This window comes from Drosophila hydei, unplaced genomic scaffold (assembly GCF_003285905.1).
Source record: "Drosophila hydei strain 15085-1641.00,03,60 unplaced genomic scaffold, DhydRS2 tig00008119-arrow-pilon, whole genome shotgun sequence".
In the NCBI taxonomy this organism is placed as follows: Eukaryota; Metazoa; Arthropoda; class Insecta; order Diptera; family Drosophilidae; genus Drosophila; species Drosophila hydei.
This window is the reverse complement of record NW_022045830.1, coordinates 2,239,650-2,265,722: the sequence shown is the minus strand read 5'-3', so window position 1 is coordinate 2,265,722 and position 26,073 is coordinate 2,239,650. Positions and strand designations below refer to the sequence as shown.

Below are 26,073 nucleotides of genomic sequence, written 5' to 3'. Positions count from 1 at the left end.
GGGGTGCCCGACTAGGAGATACCCTGATCCCAGTCCTTTGAGTTTTGTAATATTTTCCGTAGTTTGTATCGAGTATTAAAAAAAAAAAAAGAAAAAAAATAAAAATCGACTTTGCGAGACCCGGATTCGAACCCGGATTATTTGCGCAACGTGCACAAACACTACAAACACCGCCACTTCATAACTAAAAATAAAACAATAAAAAACATTTCATCTCCACTGGACTCGAACCCGGACCAAGCTGCATGCGAGCGGCGCCTCTACCAACGCAGCCGCTGTCCTTCTTATTCGATCTGCTGCAAATTTGAACATAAGTAGCAGCTAATATTCAGCTTTAATTCAATCGCAATTTCAATTCTTGGAATAGAAAAGAATTCACGCATTTGAATGTATGTGTGCACACGCATAGGAAAAATGCGTGCGCGTGGCGCTGCTGACATGTGCTTTTGCAAATTGGCCAAACGTTTTGTTTAATAACTTCTGTTTTACTTAATGGATTTTAATGAAATTTTCAGCATATGATCTACATATCCTATTGGCTTGGTTGAGATGCAAACGCCTTCACATAATGGCCCTAGTTCCAACTTAACTTAAATTCTAAGAATTTGGGGGAATTTGGAGCCGGTATCCAAAATCCAACAAAAATCAAAATTGCATAAAATATACATAAGACTAAATACAAAATTTGGAGGCTCTAGCTCTTAAGACGTTCGAGATATAATTTATTTACTGCATTTCAATAATGTTTTTATTCGATAACAATTAAATGCGAATAGTTATCGAATATTTGAAATAAACTTGACCTGCGCGTGCTATACACGGACCTACAAAAAAAATTTCAAGTCTCTAGCTCTTATAGATGCTGAGATCCACGCGTTCACACATACGGACAGACGGACAGACGGACAGACGGACAGACGGACAGACGGACAGACAGACAGACGGACAGGGCTCAATCGACTCGGCTTGTCGTCCTGATCAAGAATATATATACTTTATGGGGTCTGCCACGCCTCCTTCTGCCTGTTACATACATTTGCACAAAACCATTATACCCTGATTTCCCATTTTTAATGGGATCAGGGTATAAAAACAACGAAAACTTCGCAATTTTCTGGAAATATTTGCATTGAAGTTGAATGACTCGAGCGTTTGTCATTTGTTATGCAAATATCGGTTGATAGCGACGAGGTTACAATCGATTACAATCGATCCACCATGCGGACTGTACCAGCTGCAAACGTAAAAGGCCAAATGCAAATGCAAATGGAAGTGGAAATGGTTTCGGATTTGGAAGCTGAGACGCTAGAGACGGCGCAGCCTCCGTATTTTGCGTGCTGTAAAGATAACATCAAGGTCTCTTTTGTTATTGTGTGCAGCCATATCGACACACACAATAAATTTGTCAACTCTAAATGCGCCAAATTGATACAAATACGCACATATCGTAAATATACATGTGTATATATATATATAAAAAAAAAAAAATATATATATATATATATATATATACATATAATCTAAATTTAGCCATTAGCCAGTTGCGATACACAAAAGTGAAGGTAAATCACTTTGTCAATTTGAAAGCTCTCGTTTCCAATTCAGCTTCAGTTTCAGTTTAGTTTAGTTTAGGGCTAAACGGAAATGGGTTGTCATAACGATCATTATCAGCTTGAAGACTTCGTTAATTAAGCTGGACAGTTATGGTAAATAAATGTGCAGCCCACTAATTTATATGTAATCCAATTATGATAAGGAAATACAAATATCTATGTAGATACATCCCACGCTGCAGCTCTTAGCAAATGCTCGTGGCCTGGTACTAAGCCAAGCATAAAATGGGTCAACTTATGCAAGTGTCGAATGCAGTTTCAGCCCAACTAGCTACTTCAGATCTGCCAGCTGTGTCCAACCGGAGCTAAGCAAACTGGTTTCACACTTTCTCACGCCATTTGCACCAAAAGGCATGACCCAAAGCGAAGTGGCGCATTGGAAGGGGAAATCGTTTGCTTCACATTTAATAAATATGCAAAAATTAGTAAGAGTGCTCTAGACGGCAGTATCTGACTGGAAGATGCCCGGATATTAAAAATGTTTTTTTTTTGTTATGTAAAATATGTTCTTTTAGATATTTCGACATGGCTAACACTATATAGAAACATAAATGTCATAGCATTTGATTTTTAATAACTGATATTTATAATATATTTGTTTACTTTATTATAATTCAAACTTGTATTACTATAAAAAATACACCCGACTTATATATGTTCTTAAGCCAACCCAGCTCTTCTGCCTGTTTGATAAATCACTATATCCCCTAACAGTTAATTATAGTCATATATACACACCTTAGCCAACAAACTTCTCTCTAAAACCAATATGCCCACTTCGACAATTTCAAAGTCTAAATATATAGTCTCCTCTCTACGTTTAAATATATTTAAAAACAATCTCCGATCGACTTCCGCTCGTAATGTGAAACCGAAGGGTTTTGCATTCATTTGGGCTAAGCGCATTTCGCAAATCTTAAATCAAGAGCTGAGCTTATCTGAAAAAAATTAATTTAGTCTAAAACATAATACGTCGTGTTGATAAAATATAAATAAAAAGTGAATGCAGGCGCGGCATAAATTTGAATTTTCGTAACAAGCTCTTCTACCTGCTGCTTCTTCTCTCTGTGTGTATTTTGTTTAATTTATTAATTTATTGTGTAGCTAACGCTTCACACTGTCAGATTTTGACATTGGCTTTTGTTCGCTGTGGTAATACGACGTGGTTGGGGATTACACGCATAGGCATACACTTAGGCACAGGTCTGCGTCAGACTAGAGTGTAGGACAGGCATTTGATTAGGTGCTCGAATGACTAATGCACAATTGATTATTGGCCTCAAAATGATTTCAGATTAATTATACTCTTTACTCTGCATTGACAAATCACACAAAATGCCTAAAACGCCAGCTAAAACGTTGTCTCTAAACAGCTAAAACGAGTCGAGGCAGCTACAAATTAATGAATGAATTCAAATTGATTTCATAGCTCTCGCGTCACTCTCGAAAATATATATGGAATTATCTTGTGATTGATTTATAAGCATTTAATATCAATTAAGTGGCTTAGCCTTACGGCAACATCCTATATCTCATTAAAAGCAGAGAAATGTCTATTTAAATGCGACTAGTTTATATTTTAAAGTTATTAATGAATCGTAGCAGAAGGCGGAACATTACTTATTTTCTAAAGAAACTCTGAAAGCATACAGAAAATTGTGAAATCATGTTGGTTGACAAATTTGAGAGGCTGATCAATATTTTATTATGATCAATATTTGGACCAACTTTAGAATAACTTTTAAATAATTTTAATATACTATAGTTGAAACATATTCATTAAGATCTAAGCAAATATTTTCAATTAGAAATTTCTTTAGGACAAGCAAATCTGTAAAACAATATCGATAAAAATTTTAAGAGATTAATTCAGAGAAAATATATATGACTAGGCTAAACTTAATTTGTTTAATAGTATTTTATAATTTATTATAATGCAAATGTGTCTAGGAGTGGTTAGGTGGCATCTTTGATTCTAGAATGTTTGTTCATCATCATAAGTCTCAAATTTTATACCAATATTGAAAGCCACCAAAATAAAAATTAACCAAATTAAAAAAAATTGACGCTTGTAAATGTAAGCAAAAAAGTTATTGGAACATAAGTATAAAATATACATAATAGTATAAAATATACATAATGATAAAACAAATGGTTGTCAATAATCTAATATGCTAAGCTTAAACCGAATTTATTAATATTTATAAATGATGTATTAAATTTCAAATTAAAATAAACGAAACTAGTTGGAAAGCGTGAGTAACAAATATATTAATAAATCGAAGCAGAGACCAAATCGAAAGTAAGGTATGCAAGCATACGAGTAAAAAGTGTTGCATGCTTTTAGGCATTTTTATAATAGCGCCATCTATATTTCAATTAGTTGCTTGACCAGTCAATGACTTCATGCATCGGTTTTTTGCTGAGCAAAGTTTAACTCAAATTTAATTTATATACAACTTTAATATAAATGTAAGACATATTGATAAGAAACTTTGAAAAAAAAACTGAATTACCTTTAATATGTTTCGTTATATACATATATGTTACAACTTTGCTTTAGACCCCATCAATAATTTAAATCGAATTTCATCAGCCAAATCGCTGTAAAGTTGGACCAATAAATTTGGCCACGCTAATTATTCTTTAACAATAATCAACAACAAGTAATCAGCAATTTAAAAGAATCAAACTGCATTGCAGTCATATACCCATACTATTTTGGTACCTTATAAAGTAACCGATAATAACTGTCCATTAATGTTATCTGCGGATTTCATTGGTCACTTGACAATGAGTCTAATGCTTATCTGTATTATATTTAGTCACACAGCAAGTCAGCAGGTGATTTTCTTTTATCGCGTGCCTATGGTCAACTATACTAAATCCATAAAGTTGACCAGCTCGTGCCACATTCACAGAATCACAATGAACAATAAAAATAAACCTAATGACACTATACATATGTGCTCAACAGCTATAATTAGATATTCGATGGAGGTATTTATGCGGCAATTATTAAAGCAAATTTGCAACAAGTTGAAACCTGTAAAGTCCGTACTTCTGAACTTTGAACAGGTTACGCATACGCAGCGTTGACCATACAACGCAAAAATAGAACGCATGTCGAAGTGCTTATAAAAGTTTTCTTTATTATATAGTTAAATGTAGTTTAAATTTAAGGCACATGCTTTGAATGTCACATCAATTGACTAGTTGAAATTTCATATGAATTTATTTGAATCCTGCTTTCAAATAATGAGTATAAGTTGTGTCTGGTATGTCGTTGCTCTCTGGTTTGGATTTGGGTCTTTGGTATCTATCTAGCTGTCTCATGTTTGCACAGATTACAGCTGCAGTTGGCGCACTGCCACACCCAGCAGCACTATTAGACCTAAGCCTTGAGCGGATAGCCTACCGGCTGAGTCCCGCTGCTGCTGCTGCTGCTGCACTAGGACCAGGGCGCGATTATTCTCGCTCTGCAGCTCGCGATAGTTGTTGTGGAGCTGTTTGTCTTGTTTGTATTCAATCTCCTTGAACTGATTCACCTGATCGAGTGTCACTGGGAACGTGTTCGTCAGCACTATCCAGGTGACGGCCTCTGCGCAGGTGGGCGTGGTCAGGGAGCCAGCGTATGTGAAATATGTGTCCACACTGGGCACCAGATCGTCCACGGCCAGGCTATCCGCCACATGGGTGGGCACATTCATTTGTGCATAGCTCTTCACATTGTCCAGGCTCTTGATGATGCTGCCGATGGCATCATTGGGCGTATTGGACACATGATAGAGCACGCCGATCACCGTGATGCCATCCTTGAAGTTGGCTGCCATAGTGATGTTGGGATAGATCTTGTTGCGGTGCACAATGTGCACCTCCAGTGGATAGCGTATGTCGTTTATAGTATGCTCCGACCACCAATGCATATGGATTTGCTCCACAACAAAGTCGTTGGCCAGGCCGCCGCCGCTCAGCGTCAGATCGTGAGCGAAGCCAGAGAGTTGAACTGCAAATCAAATTGAATTAAGTAATGCTAAATTTGAATATATGGGCCACGGTGACTGCTCACTTGAGTGTCCATTGTTGACCATTTGCAGTGCGCCTTGATGCTCGTCGTAATTCTCAAACTTGAGTGGAGTGAACTCGCCTTTCAGTGCGCCCTTCACATGCAAATTGATGGGGCTCTGCTTTCTGCCAGTGTCACACAGACCGCCCCACTTGGGAAACGCTATAAATATAAGGACAAATAAAGAGTTTCATAAATAAAGAGCATGATTACAACTCCAACTGATTGTTATATAAATAATGATATAAATAATAATTATTTTGCGCTGCAGGGAATAAGTTGACCACGTAAGAGATTGACCAAGGCGAACTCATGTGTATAGTATAATATATTAATTATATATCATCATTGATCGCTCATATTATATATATCTATAATATGTATAATATATATAATATACATTATGCATAATATGGCGTTTATAGATATGCATAGATATTCAGTTCTATTATTTATATCTGAACATTAAACTTGTCACATTTTTATTACTTTGTTGTCTACCTCATGATGCCAGAGGTGACATTAGTCACACAAACTGTTTTCGTATGAACAATGAATTTAGAAAAACTGCTCAAAAATGATTTAAGGCATAGAAAGTTTCACTGCTGAGGTACAACTCCAAATCGACGATGTAATGAAACTTCCATCAGATGAAAAGGCGTCAAGTAAGTTCGAAGGTTCCAAAGGTATTTCTCGTTTTCTCCCTCTCTTTTTATATCTGTCAGTCTCTCCCACTCTCTCTCTCTTTCTATTCCTCTCTTTCCATCATTATTTGTTAATCTCTCCTAATATGTCTCACTCTCTCTATGTCTTTTTCTGTCTGGTTTTCTCTCTCACACTTTCTTTCTGTCACTCAATATATATTTCTTTCCATCCCTCGTTCTCTCTTGTCTCTTTTTGTCTCTCTAACTCGCTCCCTTCCTTTCTTTGTCTCGCTCTCACTCTCCCGATATTTCTCTATCTCTCTATGTCTCTCACTTTCTCTCTTACCTTCTCTCGGTCTGTCTTTCTCTCTATTACTTTGTCTCATTTCCTCTCTCTCTTAGTCTTTCTTCCTCTCGTTATTTCCCCATCTCTTTGTCTCTCTATCTTTCTACCCCTCCTTCGATATCTCTCACTCTCTCTCCATCGCATTCTATCTCTCTCCTTCCTTCACTCACCCTATCTCGCATCTCTTAGTTATCTTTATCGTATTACTGCCCTAGGGTATTACAGCTGCCTCAATTCGTATTCAACAAATTCCATGTCTTGTTTTAAGTTCATTTACTTTGTCGTTTTCGAATTTGTGTGCACGGCAATTTGGCACAATTTAGATAAACGCTATTTGTAGAGCTATCAAAACTGGGCATTGGAATGGGAGACACTTGACTATGATCAGCTGAGCCACGACCGAAAGCGGCGACTATGCAAATGCGCGTTGATTAACTAATACGAGCTTCAATGAGTTCCGCAATGAACTCGAATTTAGATATACCTCCATACACACACACACATGCATATCTTTTATTGGCTCTACTTACGCTCATCCTGGTTGTTGTCCAGGTCTGGATAGCCCCATTCGCTGGCGGCGCTGAGGGCCAAAAAGCTGCAAGCTGCAATAAATAAAGAAAAAGTCAAACATTAAGTATACGCCGTGTAAGACTTGAGCATGAGCAACAAGTGTAATGCACTCATTAGGCTTTTCATGCTCATGCGTGTGTTTAAAAATATGTAATTATTTATTTTCTGGGTACACTTCAACTTGACCGACATAAAAGTTTGCGTCGAACACGTTTTCCGACCATCAAAATGGCACAGAATGTGCAATGTGTGCCATAAAAGACAAGTTAAATGAACAAAGAAGGGCAGCAGAAGAGCTTTATATAGACTACACATAATGTTGTGAACGTCGACTCTTTGGCAACGTCAACAGCCGCGCCGTAGCACCTTGCACTTGACTTTGGCCGGCTAAACAAACTAAAAATAATGCCCCGAATTTATGATGTCGCCGTGCGGCAGCAACAGCAGCAGCAGCGGCAGCGGCAGCTCGTCTATAAACATAATGTATACCATGCATATATTTGAGAATTATATTATAATTTAATTGCATTTGCAAATGTTTGCATAACATAAATAAAATTTCAAAGTGGGTGACTATTGAATATACTCAGTAGAACTCGTTGGCCGATTGCCTAGTTGACTTATAAATGGAGCAAGGCATAGATACAAGCATCTATAAGAAAGATTTTAGATACGCAATGCTTGGCATTTGCTTAGTCTGACAGATAAGCTGCTTAAGTATTTAACTAACCATCTCTAGAGTTTAACCAGTCTCCAAATCAATCCCCATCAACAGTAGCCATATAAAGGAAACTTTATATTAAACTTACACGCGTGCAAAAGTTATTTAGGACTAGATGTGTTTATATTTACTAAACGGCAGCCTGCCAATGCCACTGCAACTACATGGCAAATTTGATATCTCTAGCTCTTAAAGCACTTAAGAAGAAATGGAGATAAGTAGATAATATGCAAAAGCCATTGAAAATAATATATAAATGATTTTTGTAGTATTTCTTCAAGCTAAATTTGATGCATTTAGCTCTGATAACTCTGAAGTTATTGAAGTCTCAAAATCTGTTTCATGAAAGAAAAACGTGTTAGATAAGCAAGTAGAAAGTACCCAAGTAGACCCCAAGTCAGACTGAGCTAACTCAGCTCAACTCATTAAGAGCTGGCTACTCAGCTCTTGCTAAACAACTTTATATAAGATACTTTTCCTATATATATATATATATACACTTTTTGCATTTAGAAACCTACCGCTGCCATCAACATACGATTTCAAGAAACTAGTCTACCCAATTGAAGCACACAAAAATCTGCAATATAAGCAAAATGTATATTTTTTTCTGTATTTTTCACTCGAATTGGATTTTTTAAAAGCATTTTGGCAGCTAAGCATCAGCATATGTCAACCCAAAAGTTGATGGTGTGCGAATTGAAGACTCTTTTTTAATTTTTTAAGATATATGTGTCGTTAACGATACATTTTGACCCGTTCGCATAGCTCTCAAAGTGTTTATATAGCCATCAAGGGGTTAATAAAAACGATCGTAAAAATACATGGAAAAGAAAAGCTTCTGATTTACGATTTGCCAAATCTTTCAAATATCTATGCTGCCATTTGACATTAGAAGAAAATAGAATGAGCTATATAGTACATATATATATAGATATATCTTATATATGCTTTCACCCAAATGACGACAGCAGCTAAGAAAACAATTTTTCTGGATTTATGGTTTTGCGAAATGTGCTATATAGTTTATTTGAGTTTTTTCTTCTTCGAAGCACGTGCCCAACAGCTGATGCCGGAACTCGAAATCTTTTCAATTAGAAATTCTAGACAATGTACGCCAGTTTTTACACTGATGCATGTATATCTATGTCTGAGTGCTATTGTGCACATGTCTAATGAGATTTTGATGTTTCCAATTGCAGAAACCAATTATAGCTTTGCAGACAAATGAGTTCACCAAACAGACAAGCATTTCGCATAGAAAACATTTATTTTATGGCCCAATTTAAAAGAGGCTATATCAATAGGAGCGATCCGCTTTCTAATTAATTTTAAAATATTATTTTAGTATGTAGAATTAAACAAAAATTATTGCTACTTAAAGTGGAATAGTTTTCAATTAACTAAATGGTATATACTATATATATTTGGCGTTAAATATTTTGCAACTGTCTTTGATTCTCATATATTTATTAAAATGTCTCAATATATATTAATATATTTCTTATATATATTTTGTTTTGATATTTATATTTCTATTTTATAAACTAACTTATTTTGATCACTTTTTTGATTACTCTCAAAATATAAAGGAATAAAGATTTTCAAAAAATATATATATTGAATTCAATCGGCAATGTCTTCTTTTGATCGATCCTCAAACGCATTGAAAATTGTTAAAAAAAATATAATATAATTTATAAACGTCAGCAAAAGAGGTTGTATATGTATGACTAAGTTCCTAAGCAGAACGATAAACTAATTCTAACTAGCCATGGTCAACTCTTTATTCACCCATAGACCCAGATATGGTAAACAGCAAAAGAATGAAACAAATATAGGTTTATGGAGGGAAAGGCAGCTCGACTCAGCTCGATCGATTGTAGATGAACTAAAAATACTCAAACCATTTCTTTATCATAACCAAATATTAATATATCTGCCTGATTTGTTATATTCAACTTGGAATGCCTCATTCACACATTTGAATGTCATAATTACGCGCTGAAAATTTCATAAAGATTGTACAAGTGGAAGCAAAGTTATTTAATAACACAGCTCACATAGTGTGGGAGAGTAGGCCGAGTAAAAGCAATTAGCGAAGCAAATGTAGATGTGTGAGTGTGTGTGTGTGTGCGTGTATGTGCCTATGTATGTATATAAGAGCTTAAGCATTTCCAAAGCAGTTTATACTCCGGTGCAATATGTCTAGTTGCTTAGCCTTTGCTCCTCCTTTCAATTGCCAAATCATTTCCGCTGCTGATAACATTTAGCACCTTTAACACCTGTCATCAATCATAATTATATGAGAGATAATAAAGTGAAGAGCCCTCAGGCATATATGGAGTTCAATTTCACATTTCAATCAAACAGATTAAAATGAAGCACAACTAATTCCAGCTGAAATATTTTAATTGCAGCAAAAATTCAGCTAAATTATTAGATACTTAAACGATATAGGAGAGCGAGTATCTATCGGATGTCAGATACGAACTGATATAGTTAATTACAGCAGCAGTAGCAGCAGCCACATGCAACATAGGGCAGACTGTAATTAAGATTCGCATGCAACCAAAAAGCAATTAAAACTTGTTAAAAGGGGCAGTGGCAGCCGTTGGGGAGGTGGCGTAACAATTACCCGGAGTGTTGAACAAAACTGCCAACAAAACGATAATTGCATCGCGGATGCCAAAACAATGCGAAAAATTGCACAAAACACAGAAGAGCGAGAAAGTTGAGAGCGCGACAGAGATGGAGAGAGAGAGAGCAAAATGCGAAATATGCAACTTATTTTAAAAACACTGTATGCCCTATAAGAAATAGAGTTAGAGCTGAGAGAGGTATACCGATTTGAAGCCACTTCGACAAGGTAATGAAGTCTTCTATAGCTAAGGCTTATATATATATCTTTATCAACTTCAATTCCGCGAGACTATCTCTATAGCTCTATATTTATAATCTAATTTGTGCTCTGAGCATATCATGCTCCCACAAATCTGAGGAATTAAAAAAATCCCATATTTAAGATATCAATTTAAATCCCTTTCAATTGCCATGTAATCGATATGCATCAGAAATCATTCCCTGCTCAACACACCGACCTAATACTTCTCTATTAATTAGCAGAAGATGTCATTGGACTTGCTTAAGCAAAAGTACAGCTCTGCATTAGTTACAGGAGATGTGCCAGTCGAGCGTACCCAAAGCGTCATAGCTAAACGTTTTCTCGATCTTGGCACTAAAAATGCTGAGCCGCGGCCACAATTGCCTTGTCTCAGCGTCTGTCAGTGTCAGAGCGATGCACATGTCAACTTTAGCAACAAAGCTGACATGCGTTTGGCCAGATTTGACAACGGGATATGTGTTCGCTTAGTCAGTTTCTCAGGCTACAGGCTACGCGTTGTCAAGTGGCATTCGACTCGATTTGGCGGCTGCTGCTGTTGTTTATAGCAGCTGTCCGCACTTTTTTGGCCATGTCAGCTGAAAACAATTGAGACAGTTTTGCATTCGTCGCGATAAAATGGCATCAGCTATTGCCATTCTGGCGAAGGCCTATCCACTTTTTTCGCCTACTCACTGCGCGCCAGACGCCCCTCTCAGTGATTTTCCATATATTGTAAAATGTATTTACATTTCTTATATTATCCACTATAATCAAAGTCGTTCGCTCTGATAAACGATTTTCGGGAGTGCGCTCTGTTTTATGCGATTATCACACGGCGTTCTTGATAACGCCAATATAGAAATTATTATCATACAGTGCGGGTCATGTGAATACGTTCAAACTGATAGCCAATCTTAAGGAAATGCAAGCTGACGAAAAAAGCAAAGATAAAACTCGAAACTCGCTCTGTACATTTTACTAGAACTGTCAAATTTTTGTTACTCATTAGCATTACTCATTCATAATATGACAAAATATTTTAAATATATTTAGTTAAAATTACTTGAACTGTGCAATGAGTCGAAGCTAAATGAACTTTCTGTCACTTAAACTATTAGCATTATCATTAGCATTGTTATTACTATTACTCATTCATCAGCATATATCATTCATCAGTAACATATGATAGCAGTTTTTTCTATTCATTCATTCTCAATATCATAATCATTATGATTATTCATTCATCAAAGAAATCGTATACAAAAATTAATTAAAATATGTTTCATTGTTGAACTTGATGGCATCAAGTCTAGACTGAGTGAACACTTTGACGTATAAACAATGATGATTATCATTATTATTACGACTCATACATCTGTTGTTATACTTAAATTGTTATACTTAAAACTAAATTGCTATCAAATAATGAATATTTATACATATATATGGACTGATAGCAATTTTGACTTTTCATTCATTGTCAGTATCATAAGTATTATCATTATAATTATTCATCAAAGAAATCGAATACAAAAATTAATTAAAATATGTTTCATTGCTGAACTTGATGGCATCAAGTCTAGACTGAATGAACACTTTGACGTATAAACTATGATGATTATCATTATTATTACTACTCATACATCTGTTTAATTGTTATATTTGAAACTAAATTTCTAACAAATAACGAATATTTATATATATGAACTGATAGCAATTTTGACTTTTCATTCATTGTCAGTATCATAAGTATCATCACTATGATTATTCATCAAAGAAATCGAATACAAAAGTTAATTAAAATATGTTTCATTGTTGAACTTGATATTAAATATGTCCGCAACTACTTGAACTTTGGATGCAGTCTAGACTACTTGAGCATTCTGTCATATTAGCATTATCATTCATATTAGTCATTGCTTATTCTAGATCAATGAAAGTATATTCAAGATGTTGACAACCTGATGAACTCTGATCTAGATTGATTAGAATTTGTACTACTCTATTTATAGTATATCTCATTATCGTAAAAAATATTCATTAATCAATATAAGTCATTTAATAAGTTATATATTAAGCCTATCAAATTTGACTTATAGTCAAATTTACATTTCAAAATGTTGACAAGATTGATTAGACATTTGATGCCCGCTCATGAAGTATGAAATGAGCATATTACTTTGCGCTTAGTTTAGTTATGAAATTGATTGATTCGTACGTAACTAAGCCTACGCTTTATCTCTGGCCATATTCAATTGACTCTGGACTGTGAACGAAGGAAGACGTTGCCAAATGCCAATTAACTGAGCTGATTGCACGAAATAAATGTGGTCTATGCTTTATTTTGGCTGTTATGAATGAGTTTATTATTTAAGTACCAGATTTTATGACAAAGATCGATGGCAATGCGAAAACTTTCCATCAACTTTGATGGAAGTGGGCTGGCCTGGCCTGTTCTTCACGCATATCAAAGAACTCAAAATGCAATTATAAGTTATAAACAAACAGCTGATAAGCACAAATCAGCACTGAGTTTAAGTAGTACATTGCAACTGATTGCCGATTGTCTTTATATATATACGTGAATATATATAGCTATCAATGTAAAACGGAAGCTGATAGCTAAACTATCTATAGGCAGTCGTCCCGGGGTTGAGGGTCGTGTCAATTGTGATGATTTTCACACGGTTTGTTGCACTTCAATTGGAAAACAAATGACGATTTGCATTATCATTTTCATGCATGCGAAATCTTCGTGTTATCTGAAGTTGATAGTTTTCAAGTTGAGTTGTTTTTAATGCACAGCAATCAGTGTTGCAGCTATCGGAGAGGAAGCCTCTTGAAGAAAAACTCATTACATAGTAGAGCAAATAAATATCTTGATTCATTAGCAATTATCAAAGCAAAATAACCAATTGACGCACTGCCAGCGGCGATGCCGTTGCGGTTGCCGTTGTATAATCATTTAATAACATGAACGACACACAGGTATATATAATTGGCCCACTATATCTTTAACCAAAATCTCTGCTAATCTTTAATACAAAAACCCAGAAGCTCGGAACGCGCTACTGCGTTATCATGGCGTGCCTTGTTATTAAGTTTTACAGTCGCAAATCGGAATCGGAATCGAAATCGAATCTGTCTCTGCGGCGAGCGCGACTATAAAACTTTATACTTATAATTCCCAAATAATTGTTTAATATGTGCTTATGCATGCCCAATGGCCGCTTATCAAAGTGCTTTATTTTTGCACAGCTTTATCAGCGATTTGCGAAACTCAATCTGAGGCAAACAAAATTGCTTTATAGCGCACTTCGATTAGGTGAGCCAAATTAGAGGAGTGCCTGAGGAGAGCTCGAGATGTGATCGATATCGCTGATTGAGAGAACTGATCGAGAACTACTCATGAACTGTACGAAAACTGACTCAGAAGGAAAAATTAGCTCAAGAGCGCCTGGAAACTTGACTGAGAACTAATTCCTAATCGTAATCGAGACATGCTAAACTTATTGTTGAGAACTGATCAAGAACAGAGAATCTGCCAAACTGATCTATAACAGCTCAAGAGTGAATCAAGATCTGAATCAGGAATAGCTCAAAATCCTTATTGAGTAATAATAGAAAAATATTTGAAAAGTGCTATATAGATGTGTTTCAGATGTGACCTTGAACTCAAGGAGATCTAATGGCCGAGAGCTGATCGAGGGTACAAGCTTACTAATCGATGACTATATACTCTAGTATTGTTTCTATTGCTTTCCATTGAGAGCTGATTGAAAACTGATCACGAACTGATCGAGAACTTACCAACAGCTGACACCCGCAAGGGGAACCTTTACGAGTGTTGAGTTCAATTCATGTTTGATTACACTGACCCTATCAATATGTGTGTGGTCAGTGGGAGGGCGCGGCTATTTGCCAGATTTTATAGGCACCGCTGAGTCAAGAGTCCGAGTTATCTGGCATGTTTGAACGCTTTGCTTGGGCTTAACAGTTAGACAATTGATAATAAAATTCTGTCAAATTGCCTAATAGATTATTGTTTACCTATGTTTATTGTAACTCTATGTGACGCATGATGTCAAGGTACTTCAGAAGTTACGTGAGTCGACAATTTTATCTGATTTTCAACAGCTTTGACTATGTGTTTTATGTGTTATGTTTTTTTAATTAGCTAAATGAAGAGGAAAATTCCCCGATTTATAGCAGAAACTGATTTACTAAAAAATGATAACATATAAGTAATTTTCATTAATCCAATAAAATGTTCACAACTTCAAAGATTGTTCAAATTTATAAACGTTTTCTTGAATTGCGAATTATCGAAGTGAGATCAAAAGTGTTTCCACTGAGCAACAATGGGCCTGTGACTTAAGAGCAGGCTATATAAAGCGTGAGACGTGCCAATTCGCATTTTTGGTAATGGAAAACTTTTGTAGAACAAATCTGAAGAATGTCTGTTCGAAACACATATAATTACACTCGTTATTGCAGCATTCCAGCATACTGGCAAAAATACCTTAGAACTTAGAACTATGAATACGTGAAACAAATGCAAAAACTATTGAAATTAATTTTTAAAATTTACCTAAAACGGCAAGGAAATGCATCTCTATTTAATATTTTTAAATTCTTTTACGGAATTTAATTGAATTTAACTGTTATTTTTCACACACTTGCACTTTTATTTGTATTAGTTTAAAGAGCGACTGTTAAGGACTCGAATCCCTTGCGAGCTCAATGACAACTCCATAAAACTAAAATGGAATCGTCGCCTTTTATAACCAAAACCGAGGCGAACCGATACGAAGAAGTGAACCCGCAGCCCACAGCACAGAATGATTACTGAATGCCGTACGAGCATCGGGCGAATAAGTGTGCACATACACATACAACAAAAACACAGGCACACACACATGCAAAGACGCACACAATTGCACGCAGAGAGACGGTAAGAATTGGATTGGATTATGGCATGGGCACATACAGGTTGGCTGTTTTTCGGGGTATTCTATGCTCGCTCTCCCTCACTCTCTCGCTATATTTCGCACTAGCAAAAAGACCACAAAATGGAGCTGATTAAACAACTGCAACAACTATAGCAAAAACAACAAGAACAAGAGCAGCAGCAGCAATAACAACACAAACCGAAGAAAGCCGAGCGAATTGCAATCTACCGAACGGTTGTCGCTGTCGACGGCGCTGCTGCGAAACTAAAGACGCGGCGATTAATTGATAAGCAAGCATGTAAAGCTAAATGAGCAATAAATAGGCGTAATAAAAGGTAGTCGCAACTAACAGCTGTTGCGGAGTTAAAGGGACATAAAGAGAGAGCGAGATCGAAATGAGAGCAGCTGCGAATCCAGCGCGTGCTCCGGCAGCGCTGCGACGGCGACGACGGAAGTGACGTTGCAGCAGCTGAATTGAAAATATCAATTCAACCAAAATATCGCGCGCTTGAATTTTGGCACATGTTTGGTTAACGATGCAAATAAATCTAAATTGATATTAATAAGAGGCTGAGGGGTAGGTTCTGCTCAGACGATTTGCTAATTTAAATTTTGATATTAATTAATGCGGGGTCAAGCGGCATATGCTGCTGTTGTTGTAGTTGTTGCAGGCCATTTGCTACATGCAAGCTAATTGAAGAGACAAATTTCTAGACAAGAGAGAGAGAGTATGGGTGTGTGTGTGTATTCATGTATGCTGCCTTTTGTTGGACTGTGCTGTCGACGTCGCGTCGTTAAACTGCACTTAATACATAACAAAAGTCGATGTCAAAAAATGCTGCTGTTGGCTATCGACTGCGCTGTTGACACTCTAATGAGTAGCGCACTTGTGTGTGTGTGTGAGAGAGAGTGAATTGATGAGAATTTATTCACCAATGAGCTTGAGTGTAAATCAAAAGGCATTTCCGCTGCAAATCACTGCCGACGCTCAATTGCGACATGTGTGGCTTTTGCGATATGCGAAAATTGATACCCTGTAAATTCGTTAATTGCCATTTACAACACTGAAATCAATTCTATTATATATATTTAATTTATATTTATATTTAATTTAACTCTTTAAAGAACAAACGATTAAATAGCATGCTTATCGGCATGTCTTAAAATATAGTAATATAGTAAACAGGTATTTTATTATTCGAAAATAGAAAACGGCTTATCAGCTAATTAACATCATAGTGCATTTAACAGTGTATGACTGCATTTCAGAAATAATAACAAGAAATTAAAGCGGAAAAAGAAACAAATTGATGAAAAACCACCGTCACGCGACTTTTTCCCAGCTGAGCATAACATAAAAATGAAAAAAAAAAAAAAACAAAATAAAGTCATGCGACTAACCCCAATAGCCAATACAATTACATTAAACGGCAAAGGTCTGCAATGTTTTGTTTAAGAGGCGTCTATAAAAATGTGACTCGATTGCCATTTGAGAAATTTAGCAAATTGAAATCAAACGAAATTCAATTGAGTTGCGAGCCACATGTGATTTGTGCTGATGGTATCGGTTCAATGATCAAACAACTTAATTAAATCATTGGCAACGAGCAGCAAAGTGAGCGAAATATTTCTCTTTCACCTCATTGAAAAGGAAATTTCAAAATTGATGCTTGCGTGCGCCACATTGCAACTCTGTATTGCTTGCAGCCCTGGTTAGCTATCGAAAGTGAAACAACAAAATCAAACAGTTGGCAACGCCCAGTTGGTTGTCAGTTTGCAGTGTTGCCCAACCGTGCGCTTCATGTCACATATGTTTATCGAGTGTGTTTTGAAGCAAACATTGGGTTATTTTACAAAAAGTATTTATCCAAATAATATTGTTGAATTTATTGTGTTCGAAACATTTAAAGAGCCGAGCGAGCAAAGCTAAATTTGTGAGAGATTGTTACGAACGCGAGGCGATTGCATCGAGTTGGCAGCATTGCCGAATGCTGAGGTGCGAAGCAGTGTGCAAAAGCAAAGCGAAGAGAACGCAGCGCAGCCGAAAAAAAAATTTTTGGAAGCAGTAAAGCAGCGCACTGCACGCGATATATTTTTTATTTTCAAAAGATTGAAGCTAGTATTAAACAATTTAGCGGATCAACGTGCCGGGCAGCCGTAAGTGCATTAACATTCCAAACATTCTACGTAATTATAAAGTCGCGTAGTTCGTCTGAAGAATTTTTTTGCAAGAAGCGAAAAAATTTTTGCACAGCGGCAAAGGCGGCAGCAGCCGAGACTGCGGCGAATTTGTGCAGCAAAAGAGAGCTGAAAATAATGAAAAATTCTACAAAAAGCGCTCGTAGTGTGAAATAGTTGAAAATGCGAATGTAGTTTAAAAATTTTATTCACAAAAATTTACGGAAGTTTCAAGAAATGATGACTAAAAATTCGATACATTTGTATGTGTGTATGAAAAATCGGCATGTGCTGAGGCATGTGTGTTAGTGTGTGTGCATAAAATTCTTATTGGAAAAGCGTGCTCAGCATTTCGGCGGCGGCTGCTGCTTCTGCTGACAGTTGGATGTATATATATATTTATATATATATATATATCCATATCTACGTGTATGGGTGTGTGAGTGTTGGTGTGTGTCTGTGTGTGAGAGCTGAGAAGTGATGTGAAGACACAAAAGAAAGACGACGGCGCAGCGGCGCTGGCTATAAAATAAAGAAGAAGACAACGGACCAGCGCTGCCCCGGCAAAAGCGCGTTGACGTTCTCGCTGCATTTGTTGTCGTTGTCGTCGGCGTCGTTGTTGTTGCTCTTGGTATTTAGCTACCGTTCTCGACCAGAAAGGAATTTCCTATGTTTAGCCCAAAATAACTTCAAAACTTTTGATTGCCATCGCGCGGCTGTTGCCGCTAATATCTGCTCTCTACCGTTCGCCATTCGCCACCGTCCGCATTGGTCAGGCCGCTATGCCGTTAATTTGCCCGTGTCAATCTATAAGCACATAATTTCGCCTTAAACTGTATTATTGTTATTGTCAGCTCTTGCTCTTGTTTATTTTTTCAGGAACTGCGAGAGTTGAGCGTACGTATGTGTGTGTGGGTGCAACAGCGAGCATAACCACCGCAAAAGCAACAACAACAAAAACAAAACGAGCAACAAAGCAAAAGACTGATAAAGCAACAGCAGGGAATAACAAAGATTTGAAGCAACAACGTTAACCTTTGTCGTTGTGTAGGTGTTGCGTTACAAATCCATATTCTCTTTAATTTAATTTCAGTTCTCCTCTTTTGAATTTCAGAGGCTAACACACAAAATACGTCGGCTTGAGTGCGGCGATTGGCGGGGCGAGTACTGTAGTATCAATTACAACAGCAACAACTACAACTAGCTGCACAAAAGAGATGGACACCGGCGAACACAGGGTTAACAAAATGGACGATCTTATGGTCGAAGTGCGACTCGATAATGGTGCCTACTACAAGGTAAGAGAGAATGGGAGCCAACGGGAGTACTCCAAAGCTGAAGTCGCAGTCTTTGCTGGTTGACGTCGACGTCAACGTCAACGCAGCAACTGCAACATGTGCCGAAGGCAGCGACGGCCTCAGTTTCTAATTTCGTAAATTTTAGCTTTATTTCTATAAATACCTGCATCATTTTGTTGAGTGGAGTCTCGCATCGAAATACGCACATACAATACGCATGCACACATGCACACACGCACACACACATTAGCATAGAAATCAACACGCATTCACATAGGGCGCACTCTTTCGCTGTCTGTGTGGGGGTGTGCGTGTGTCGCCGCCTGCGCGAGCGTCGCTGCATATTCGCGTATGTGAATGTTTGTGTGCGTGAGTGTGTGTATGTATGGACAGGCAGGCTCCACAGAGTTGCTTTCAGCTCTGCTGACGTTCGCGGCGAAAATTTTGCTGCTTTGTGATTTCCCTCTAAAGCTTATCAGATTTACATACATAATACGTTTTGATGGCTTTGATAGCAAAGTGGAATTTATTTGCACATGCAATAGTATTCCTTCTCATTAAAAGAACGCTCTTAGTTTATTGACAACCTTTGCCATTAGCCGCACAGTACTTGAAGGGTTTGAATGAGCGGCGTTCATGCAGGCGAATGTTTGAAATCATTAGCGTTAGACGAAGATTTTGTTTTGATGGGATGAACTTGTCAAAGGAGTAGCTAGGATAGTCAACTATGTAAAGGGAAACTTCACTTTTTCCAGTATACTCAAAAACTCTTTCCTTTTTCATAATAAGCATATTAAAAGTAGAAAGTACTCTTCTGAATTTTTTATATCGAAGTGAGTTTGTCCACAAGGTAACTTAATGGAATATGCTTAACTCCATTTATGCTTTTTTAAAGGAAATTATGTGGACAATATTTCCGAAGAGGTTTGTGAAAAAAGCATGTAATTTTTATAGAGTCCGGCATATGCATTTAAAGTTTACTCCAGCTCAATCAAAGTCTGTTTTATTTGCTGGGCTGGCGATTAGTTTTTGCGTTGCATTTCTTATCAGTATCCAAGAGTAGTTTGCCCGCGTGTGTGGCACGTTTTGTTAAAGGCATTTGGCTGGTCATTCGCTCATAAAAATGTATAATTTAAAGCAAAATTATGTATCTATAGCATTATGAAATGTATCATAAAACAACTAACGCAAACCAACTATATAAATGACACACATTTTTCTCTCACTCTTGTCTTTTCTTGTGCTGCCGCTGCCGCTACGTCTCTGTCGCTGTCTACGTCAACGCAACAACTACAATAATAATAACAAAAACAACAACAACTACAACAGGGCCAGGTGACAGCTGTCGGCGATGATGGCGTCTTTGTGGATGTGGACGGGTAAGTCTTGCGACAAAATTTATAACAAAACAAACCAAACCACCAAACAGCAGCAGCCGCCTGTTAATATTGTAATTTATATATTCTATTATTATTATTATTATTATTATTATTATGTGATCTATGTTTTGGTTGTTTTGTGCCTATTTTACAAACAATTTGCAACAATGATGCAAACTGCACTTTGTCTTTTGGCAAACGCTCGCCCATCATCCATCCGGCTGTGCGTTGGGAGACGCCACCGTTTGTCCGCTTCTCATTTGGCGCAATTTGTTAAATGATGCTGCTGAAGCTCCTTCAGACAAATGACAGACGGACTGACCGTGCGATCCGCGTGCCGCCCAAGTGTCAGCTCTTCAAATGCATGCGTGTGTGTGTATGTGTGTGTGTGTGCACGCGTTGAGCTGTCAGCCCTCAGCGGCAAATGCCACTAAACAGTAGTCACAGCAGCAGAAGCTGACGTCGCAGTCGCAGTCGACGTCGACGTCGCAGTTAGCTATTTTTAATCGCGGAAAGAAACCATTTTTCTTGTCATTTCTTTTGCTTTGCTTTCGTTTTGTTTATATCCTTGCAGACAGGGTTTACACGTTTCATCATCACATGTGTAACACAAGATATTAGCGAATGTTTAGAATCATCATATATATATATATAAATCCAATTAGTTGCTCAGCTTTAAGACAATTTCGATAAAATCTATTGATCGATTATTAGTAGCATTCTTATCATAACAGCCCATGGCTTCAATATATACAATATAGATTAATACTTTAATCTATGTAGCTAAGCTCATTCAGAAATATATATTTTGCACTTTAAATCGCATAAATTTGGCAATAAGAGTATTTAATCCTCGACTTGCTACAGTTCAATTTCTTATGCTTTTCGCTTGTTGCATTTTTGGAGCAATTTTTGTAGTTTCAGTTTAGAAGATTTTTAGTCGGTTTTTAATTTGATTTATGTATATATATGCATATATATTTATTTTTTGTTATTTATTTTTGCTGAGCTTGCGCAGCTGAGTCTAAATTTAGTTGCCACCCTGTTGCTGCTCTGCAGTGTCTGTGTGTGCGTGTGTGTCTGTGTGCCTGTGTTTGTCATTTCCGATCTATGTCTTAGGTATAAAAAAAAATAGGGGGCACCCCCGCGATTGTGTGTTGAGCACGCTTGGCATACGGCCAGCCACTGCACTGAACGTCGACAGCGCTGTCTGCGTCGGCGTCGTCGTCGTCGTCGTTTGCGTCGATGTCGACGCCAACGTCGACAAACACTTGTCTGCAGCCATGTTCGCAATCAAATATTTTGGCACACGGCATTTAAATGAACATTTGCCTGGCTCATTATGGCGAACGAAGTAAATGTTTTCTCTGCCTTAACTTTTGTTATTTTGTCTGCTTGTCTCATTGTGCTACAGCGTGCCTGAGGTGATGAAATACGCATTCGTCAATGTTCGCCTGCCGCCCGATGTAGCTGTCGTTGCGGCGACCAGCTTTGAGGAGGGCATGGAGGTGGAGGTATTCACGTGCCCAAACGAACGCGATACGTGCGGCTGGTGGGTGGCTGTCATCAAAATGCTTAAAGCTGATATTTGTGCGGTCGCATACATTGGTTTCGAGACGCCCTACACCGAAATCTGTGACTTGGGCAGATTGCGCGCCAAAAATCCAAATCCGCCAATTACGCCCAAATCGTTCTATCAGTTCACGCTGCCCGTGCCCGAAGAGCTGCGCGAAGTGTGAGTATACTAATGTTAGTTGATTTTCAAATGTAATACTTAATATCTATATTTGCTTTGTAGAGCTCAAAAGGATGGCATATTCAAGGAGTTTCAACGCAGCATCGATGCAGCTGTTTGTAACTATAATCGCGATATAGATGCCTTAATTGTCATCTCGAAATGGGAACACACTCAGAAGCGGGCCAGCATGCTCAAGGATATGCATTTTCGTAATCTCTCACAAAAGGTGCCATTATCTAACTACATTATGTATAAATAGATAATAATTATTCTTATTAAATCCCAGGGTATGCTATTGAAAAGGACTGAAGAAGCTGCGCGTCAGCTCGAAACGACCATGCTTATGAGTCGTGGGTAAGTTATATTAGATTTATATAAAGTACAATGTAATTAAATAGGAATTTAAGAATTTTTAGAGCGATCTGTAAAGAAGTTGAGGCTATTGTTCATATCAGATTCTTTCGCCTTCAAATCCATAATGTAATATAATATATAACATCTTCTATTATGTCTTTTTAGCAACTTTATCGAGGAATTTCGTGTGCGCGATGATCTCATGGGCCTGGCAATTGGCTCACACGGCACCAATATACAAGCGGCACGCACGCTGGACGGCGTTACGAATATTGAGGTAGAGGAAAAATCGTGCACAATCAAGATAAGCGGCGAGACAGAGGAGTCGGTGCAGCGGGCACGAGCCATGCTCGAATATGCCGAGGAGTTCTTTCAAGTGCCCAGAGAGCTGGTTGGCAAAGTGATTGGCAAGAATGGTCGCATCATACAGGAGATCGTGGATAAAAGCGGAGTGTTTCGAATCAAGGTGAGTGCTGTGAGTATTGTGCACCTTGCCTGGCATGGTCTAATCTTGCAACAACAAAAACACAGATCGCTGGCGATGACGAACAGGATCAAAATATACCACGCGAGCCAGCGAACGTACCCTTTGTGTTCATTGGCACCATGGAAAGCATTGCGAATGCTAAAGTGCTGCTGGAGTATCATCTGTCACACCTGAAGGTGAGTTCTGATCAGTTACGAACACAATGTAATCGGTGTTAATGCCAATTTATACTGTTTGTTAGGACCTGGAGCAACTGCGCCAGGAGAAGATAGCAATCGATCAAAAGCTGCGCGCCATACAGGAGTCCTCGATGGGCTCCACACAGAGCTTCGCTGTGTCGCGGCGCTCAGAGCGTGGCTACAGCAGCGATATTGAATCTGTGCGCTCGATACGTGGCGCCGGCGGTGGTAGTCAGCGCGGTCGCGGTCGCGGCCGTGGCGGCGGTGGCAATAACATGAATCGCTATCACAACAATCGGCGTGAAGACGATGACTACAACTCCCGCGGCGATCATCAGCGCGACCAGCGCTACAATGATCGCAACAGCGGTGGCCCACCAAATGCTGGCAACAACGGTGGTGGTGGTGGTGGTGGCGGTAGCGGCAGCGGTGTCAGTGGCGGTGGCGGTGGCGGAAGTGGAGGCATCCAAAACTATCGCGGCGGCAATGATCGTCGCGGTATCAATCGCCGGCCGCCACGCAACGAGCAGAACGGCAGGGACTATCAGTACCACAACCACACCGATGAGATGCGAGAGACGCGCGAAGTGAGCAGCGTGGAGCGTGGTGAGTTGACCAAGCAACGAATGGATTAGGACAGAGAGAAAGAGAGAGGGAGAGGGAGTGCAGTCGGCTTGAGGATCGTTTAAGCGGGGGGCCAAGACGTTCTCTATATTCAAGCAACCACTGTTGTATATAACTAGCTTATGTGTGTTTGTGTGAGTGTGTGTGGTTGTGAGTATATACACGTATATATATGTATATATATATATATGTTTTTTTTTTTTTTGGCCAACAAATGAATCCAATTTGTACAATTCAATGTAACCCCATATGTAATAAGACTTTTGACGTTATAAATTTAATTTCTGATTGGGTTGAACCCCCGCTTAATATTGCCAGCACTTGTTTTTTCAATCGCGTCGCCTGTACACATATATGTTTCTTTCTTCCGGCACAGCGGACAGCAACTCATCGTACGAGGGCAGCTCGAGAAGACGCAGAAGGCAAAAAAACAACAATGCGCCCGGCAACAGTGAGTATGGTGAGGCGAGTTCAACTTAAATGCTCGTCAAGCTCAACAAATTCTGAATACACTTGCAGCAAATGGCGCGTTGGGCAATAACAACAACAACAACAACAACAAATCACAGCAGCAGCAGCCGCCATCAGCGTCGTCTTCGACGTCAGCACAGCAACAACAGCAGGCGCCAGCACAATCGAACAAAGCGCCGCTGAATGCCCAGGAGAACAGCAAACAAAGCAGCGGCAATGCGAACGCCTCGACTGGCAAGTCGAAGGATGCGCCGCGGAATAGCGACAAGCAGCAGGCGGCCACACAGCAGCAGCAACAGTTGCTGCCGCAGCAAGCACAACAGCCACAGGGGCCACAGCAACAGCAGCAGCAGTCAAAGCCCAGGCGCAACAATAAGAATCGCAACAACCATGCGGATCAGGCGGTTACTACGGATGTCATCAAGAAGGAGGGATTGGTCAATGGTACGTCCTAATTAGCAGCAGCAACAGCACCAGCAACAACAACATTACGGCAACAGCAACAACAACAAACACAAACAAAATGCAAATCGTTCGTTTAACAACATGTTGTATATGCGCATCAGGCAGGAGACAAACACACACATACACAACAAGCAGGCAGATAAATAAATTTTAAAGTTTATGTCGTTAACAAATCGCCGCAGCTCAGCAGAACACATACACACACACACACATACATACACAACATAACGAAACAACCAACCAACAACCAACAAACAGAACAACGTGTAGAGTAGGCATAAATAACAAAATGTTTGAAAAACTATTTCGAGTAACTAAAAAATAAACACAAGCATATATAATTATACATGAATAATGTAACACACACACATACATATACTAATACGTCACACAGACACACACACACACACACAATCAACCACACACACACTTACAGACAGCTCGAATTATACACAAAAGAAAAGGAAAGCATTAAACCATGCCTAGGCTTATAATTTTAATTGAAACTAAATAAAAACAATCAAAACAAAAATAACAAAATGGAAACTAATGAATTATGTGTATAAACCAAAACTTAAATGCAATTAGCAAAACAAAAACAACAAATTGGATTATGTTAACTTAAACTTAAAGGCAGGCAATTAGCATAGTTTTTCAAAAGGAAAAAATAAAATTAATTGCTATAAAAACAAAAACAAAACAAATGGAAAACTTGCCGAAAATGCGCTTCTAAAGCGCGTTTCTTCAGCAACTTGAAAAGTTTCTAGTTACATAAAGAAAATTATAGTGAAAGAAAATCAATCTAATTGCTATTATCATTTTTTTAAAATCACACATATATGTATATATATACGCATATATCTACTATTTAATTTCCTTTGTAAATTAGCATTAAAAAAGAGATATTTAGTTCAAGTTTTGTGTATAATTCGTGCGTGAAACAAAACTAAATTGCAACAGTTATCTATATTTTTTATATATCTTCATTCATTTTTATTATATTTTTAACATCAATTTTGTATTATTATTGTTTAGTCACGTAAATGCTTGCGCAGTGAGTTTCTGCAAGTTTATTTTTTATAAATAATTGCAAAGCATTTTCAA

At 38.0% G+C, this 26,073-nt stretch overlaps 2 protein-coding genes across 6 annotated transcripts; one reads left to right on the top strand and one right to left on the bottom strand.

The window, feature by feature from the left end:
* Nucleotides 1-4,745: 4,745 nt before the first annotated feature.
* On the bottom strand, nucleotides 4,746-15,614 carry LOC111594477 (carbonic anhydrase 2). 2 transcript variants are annotated; one of them, XM_023307780.2, is made up of 4 exons: nucleotides 15,436-15,614; nucleotides 7,200-7,271; nucleotides 5,683-5,841; nucleotides 4,746-5,619 (listed from the first exon to the last, which is right to left on the bottom strand). In XM_023307780.2, exons 1-4 carry the CDS (start codon nucleotides 15,455-15,457, stop codon nucleotides 4,961-4,963), a joined length of 912 nt encoding a protein of 303 aa, XP_023163548.1. In that variant the 5' UTR covers nucleotides 15,458-15,614; the 3' UTR covers nucleotides 4,746-4,960. The 2 variants fall into 2 exon arrangements, with proteins under 2 accessions (XP_023163548.1, XP_023163546.1); XM_023307778.2 differs by lacking the exon at nucleotides 15,436-15,614 and adding an exon at nucleotides 7,430-7,478.
* Nucleotides 15,615-17,617: 2,003 nt separating this feature from the next.
* On the top strand, nucleotides 17,618-25,312 carry LOC111594510 (synaptic functional regulator FMR1). Of its 4 annotated transcripts, none has more exons than XM_023307829.2 (12): nucleotides 17,618-17,953; nucleotides 18,854-19,021; nucleotides 19,089-19,272; nucleotides 20,602-20,651; nucleotides 22,066-22,386; nucleotides 22,450-22,615; nucleotides 22,676-22,743; nucleotides 22,909-23,218; nucleotides 23,275-23,406; nucleotides 23,472-24,015; nucleotides 24,410-24,484; nucleotides 24,553-25,312. In XM_023307829.2, the coding sequence occupies exons 3-12, from the start codon at nucleotides 19,192-19,194 to the stop codon at nucleotides 24,957-24,959; spliced, it is 2,154 nt and encodes a 717-aa protein (XP_023163597.2). In that variant the 5' UTR covers nucleotides 17,618-17,953; nucleotides 18,854-19,021; nucleotides 19,089-19,191; the 3' UTR covers nucleotides 24,960-25,312. The 4 variants fall into 4 exon arrangements, with proteins under 4 accessions (XP_023163597.2, XP_023163599.2, XP_023163596.2 ...); XM_023307831.2 differs by having other exon boundaries at nucleotides 17,619-17,953; nucleotides 22,909-23,209; XM_023307828.2 differs by having other exon boundaries at nucleotides 17,619-17,953; nucleotides 22,909-23,209; nucleotides 24,410-24,493.
* The last annotated feature ends 761 nt before the right edge of the window (nucleotides 25,313-26,073 follow it).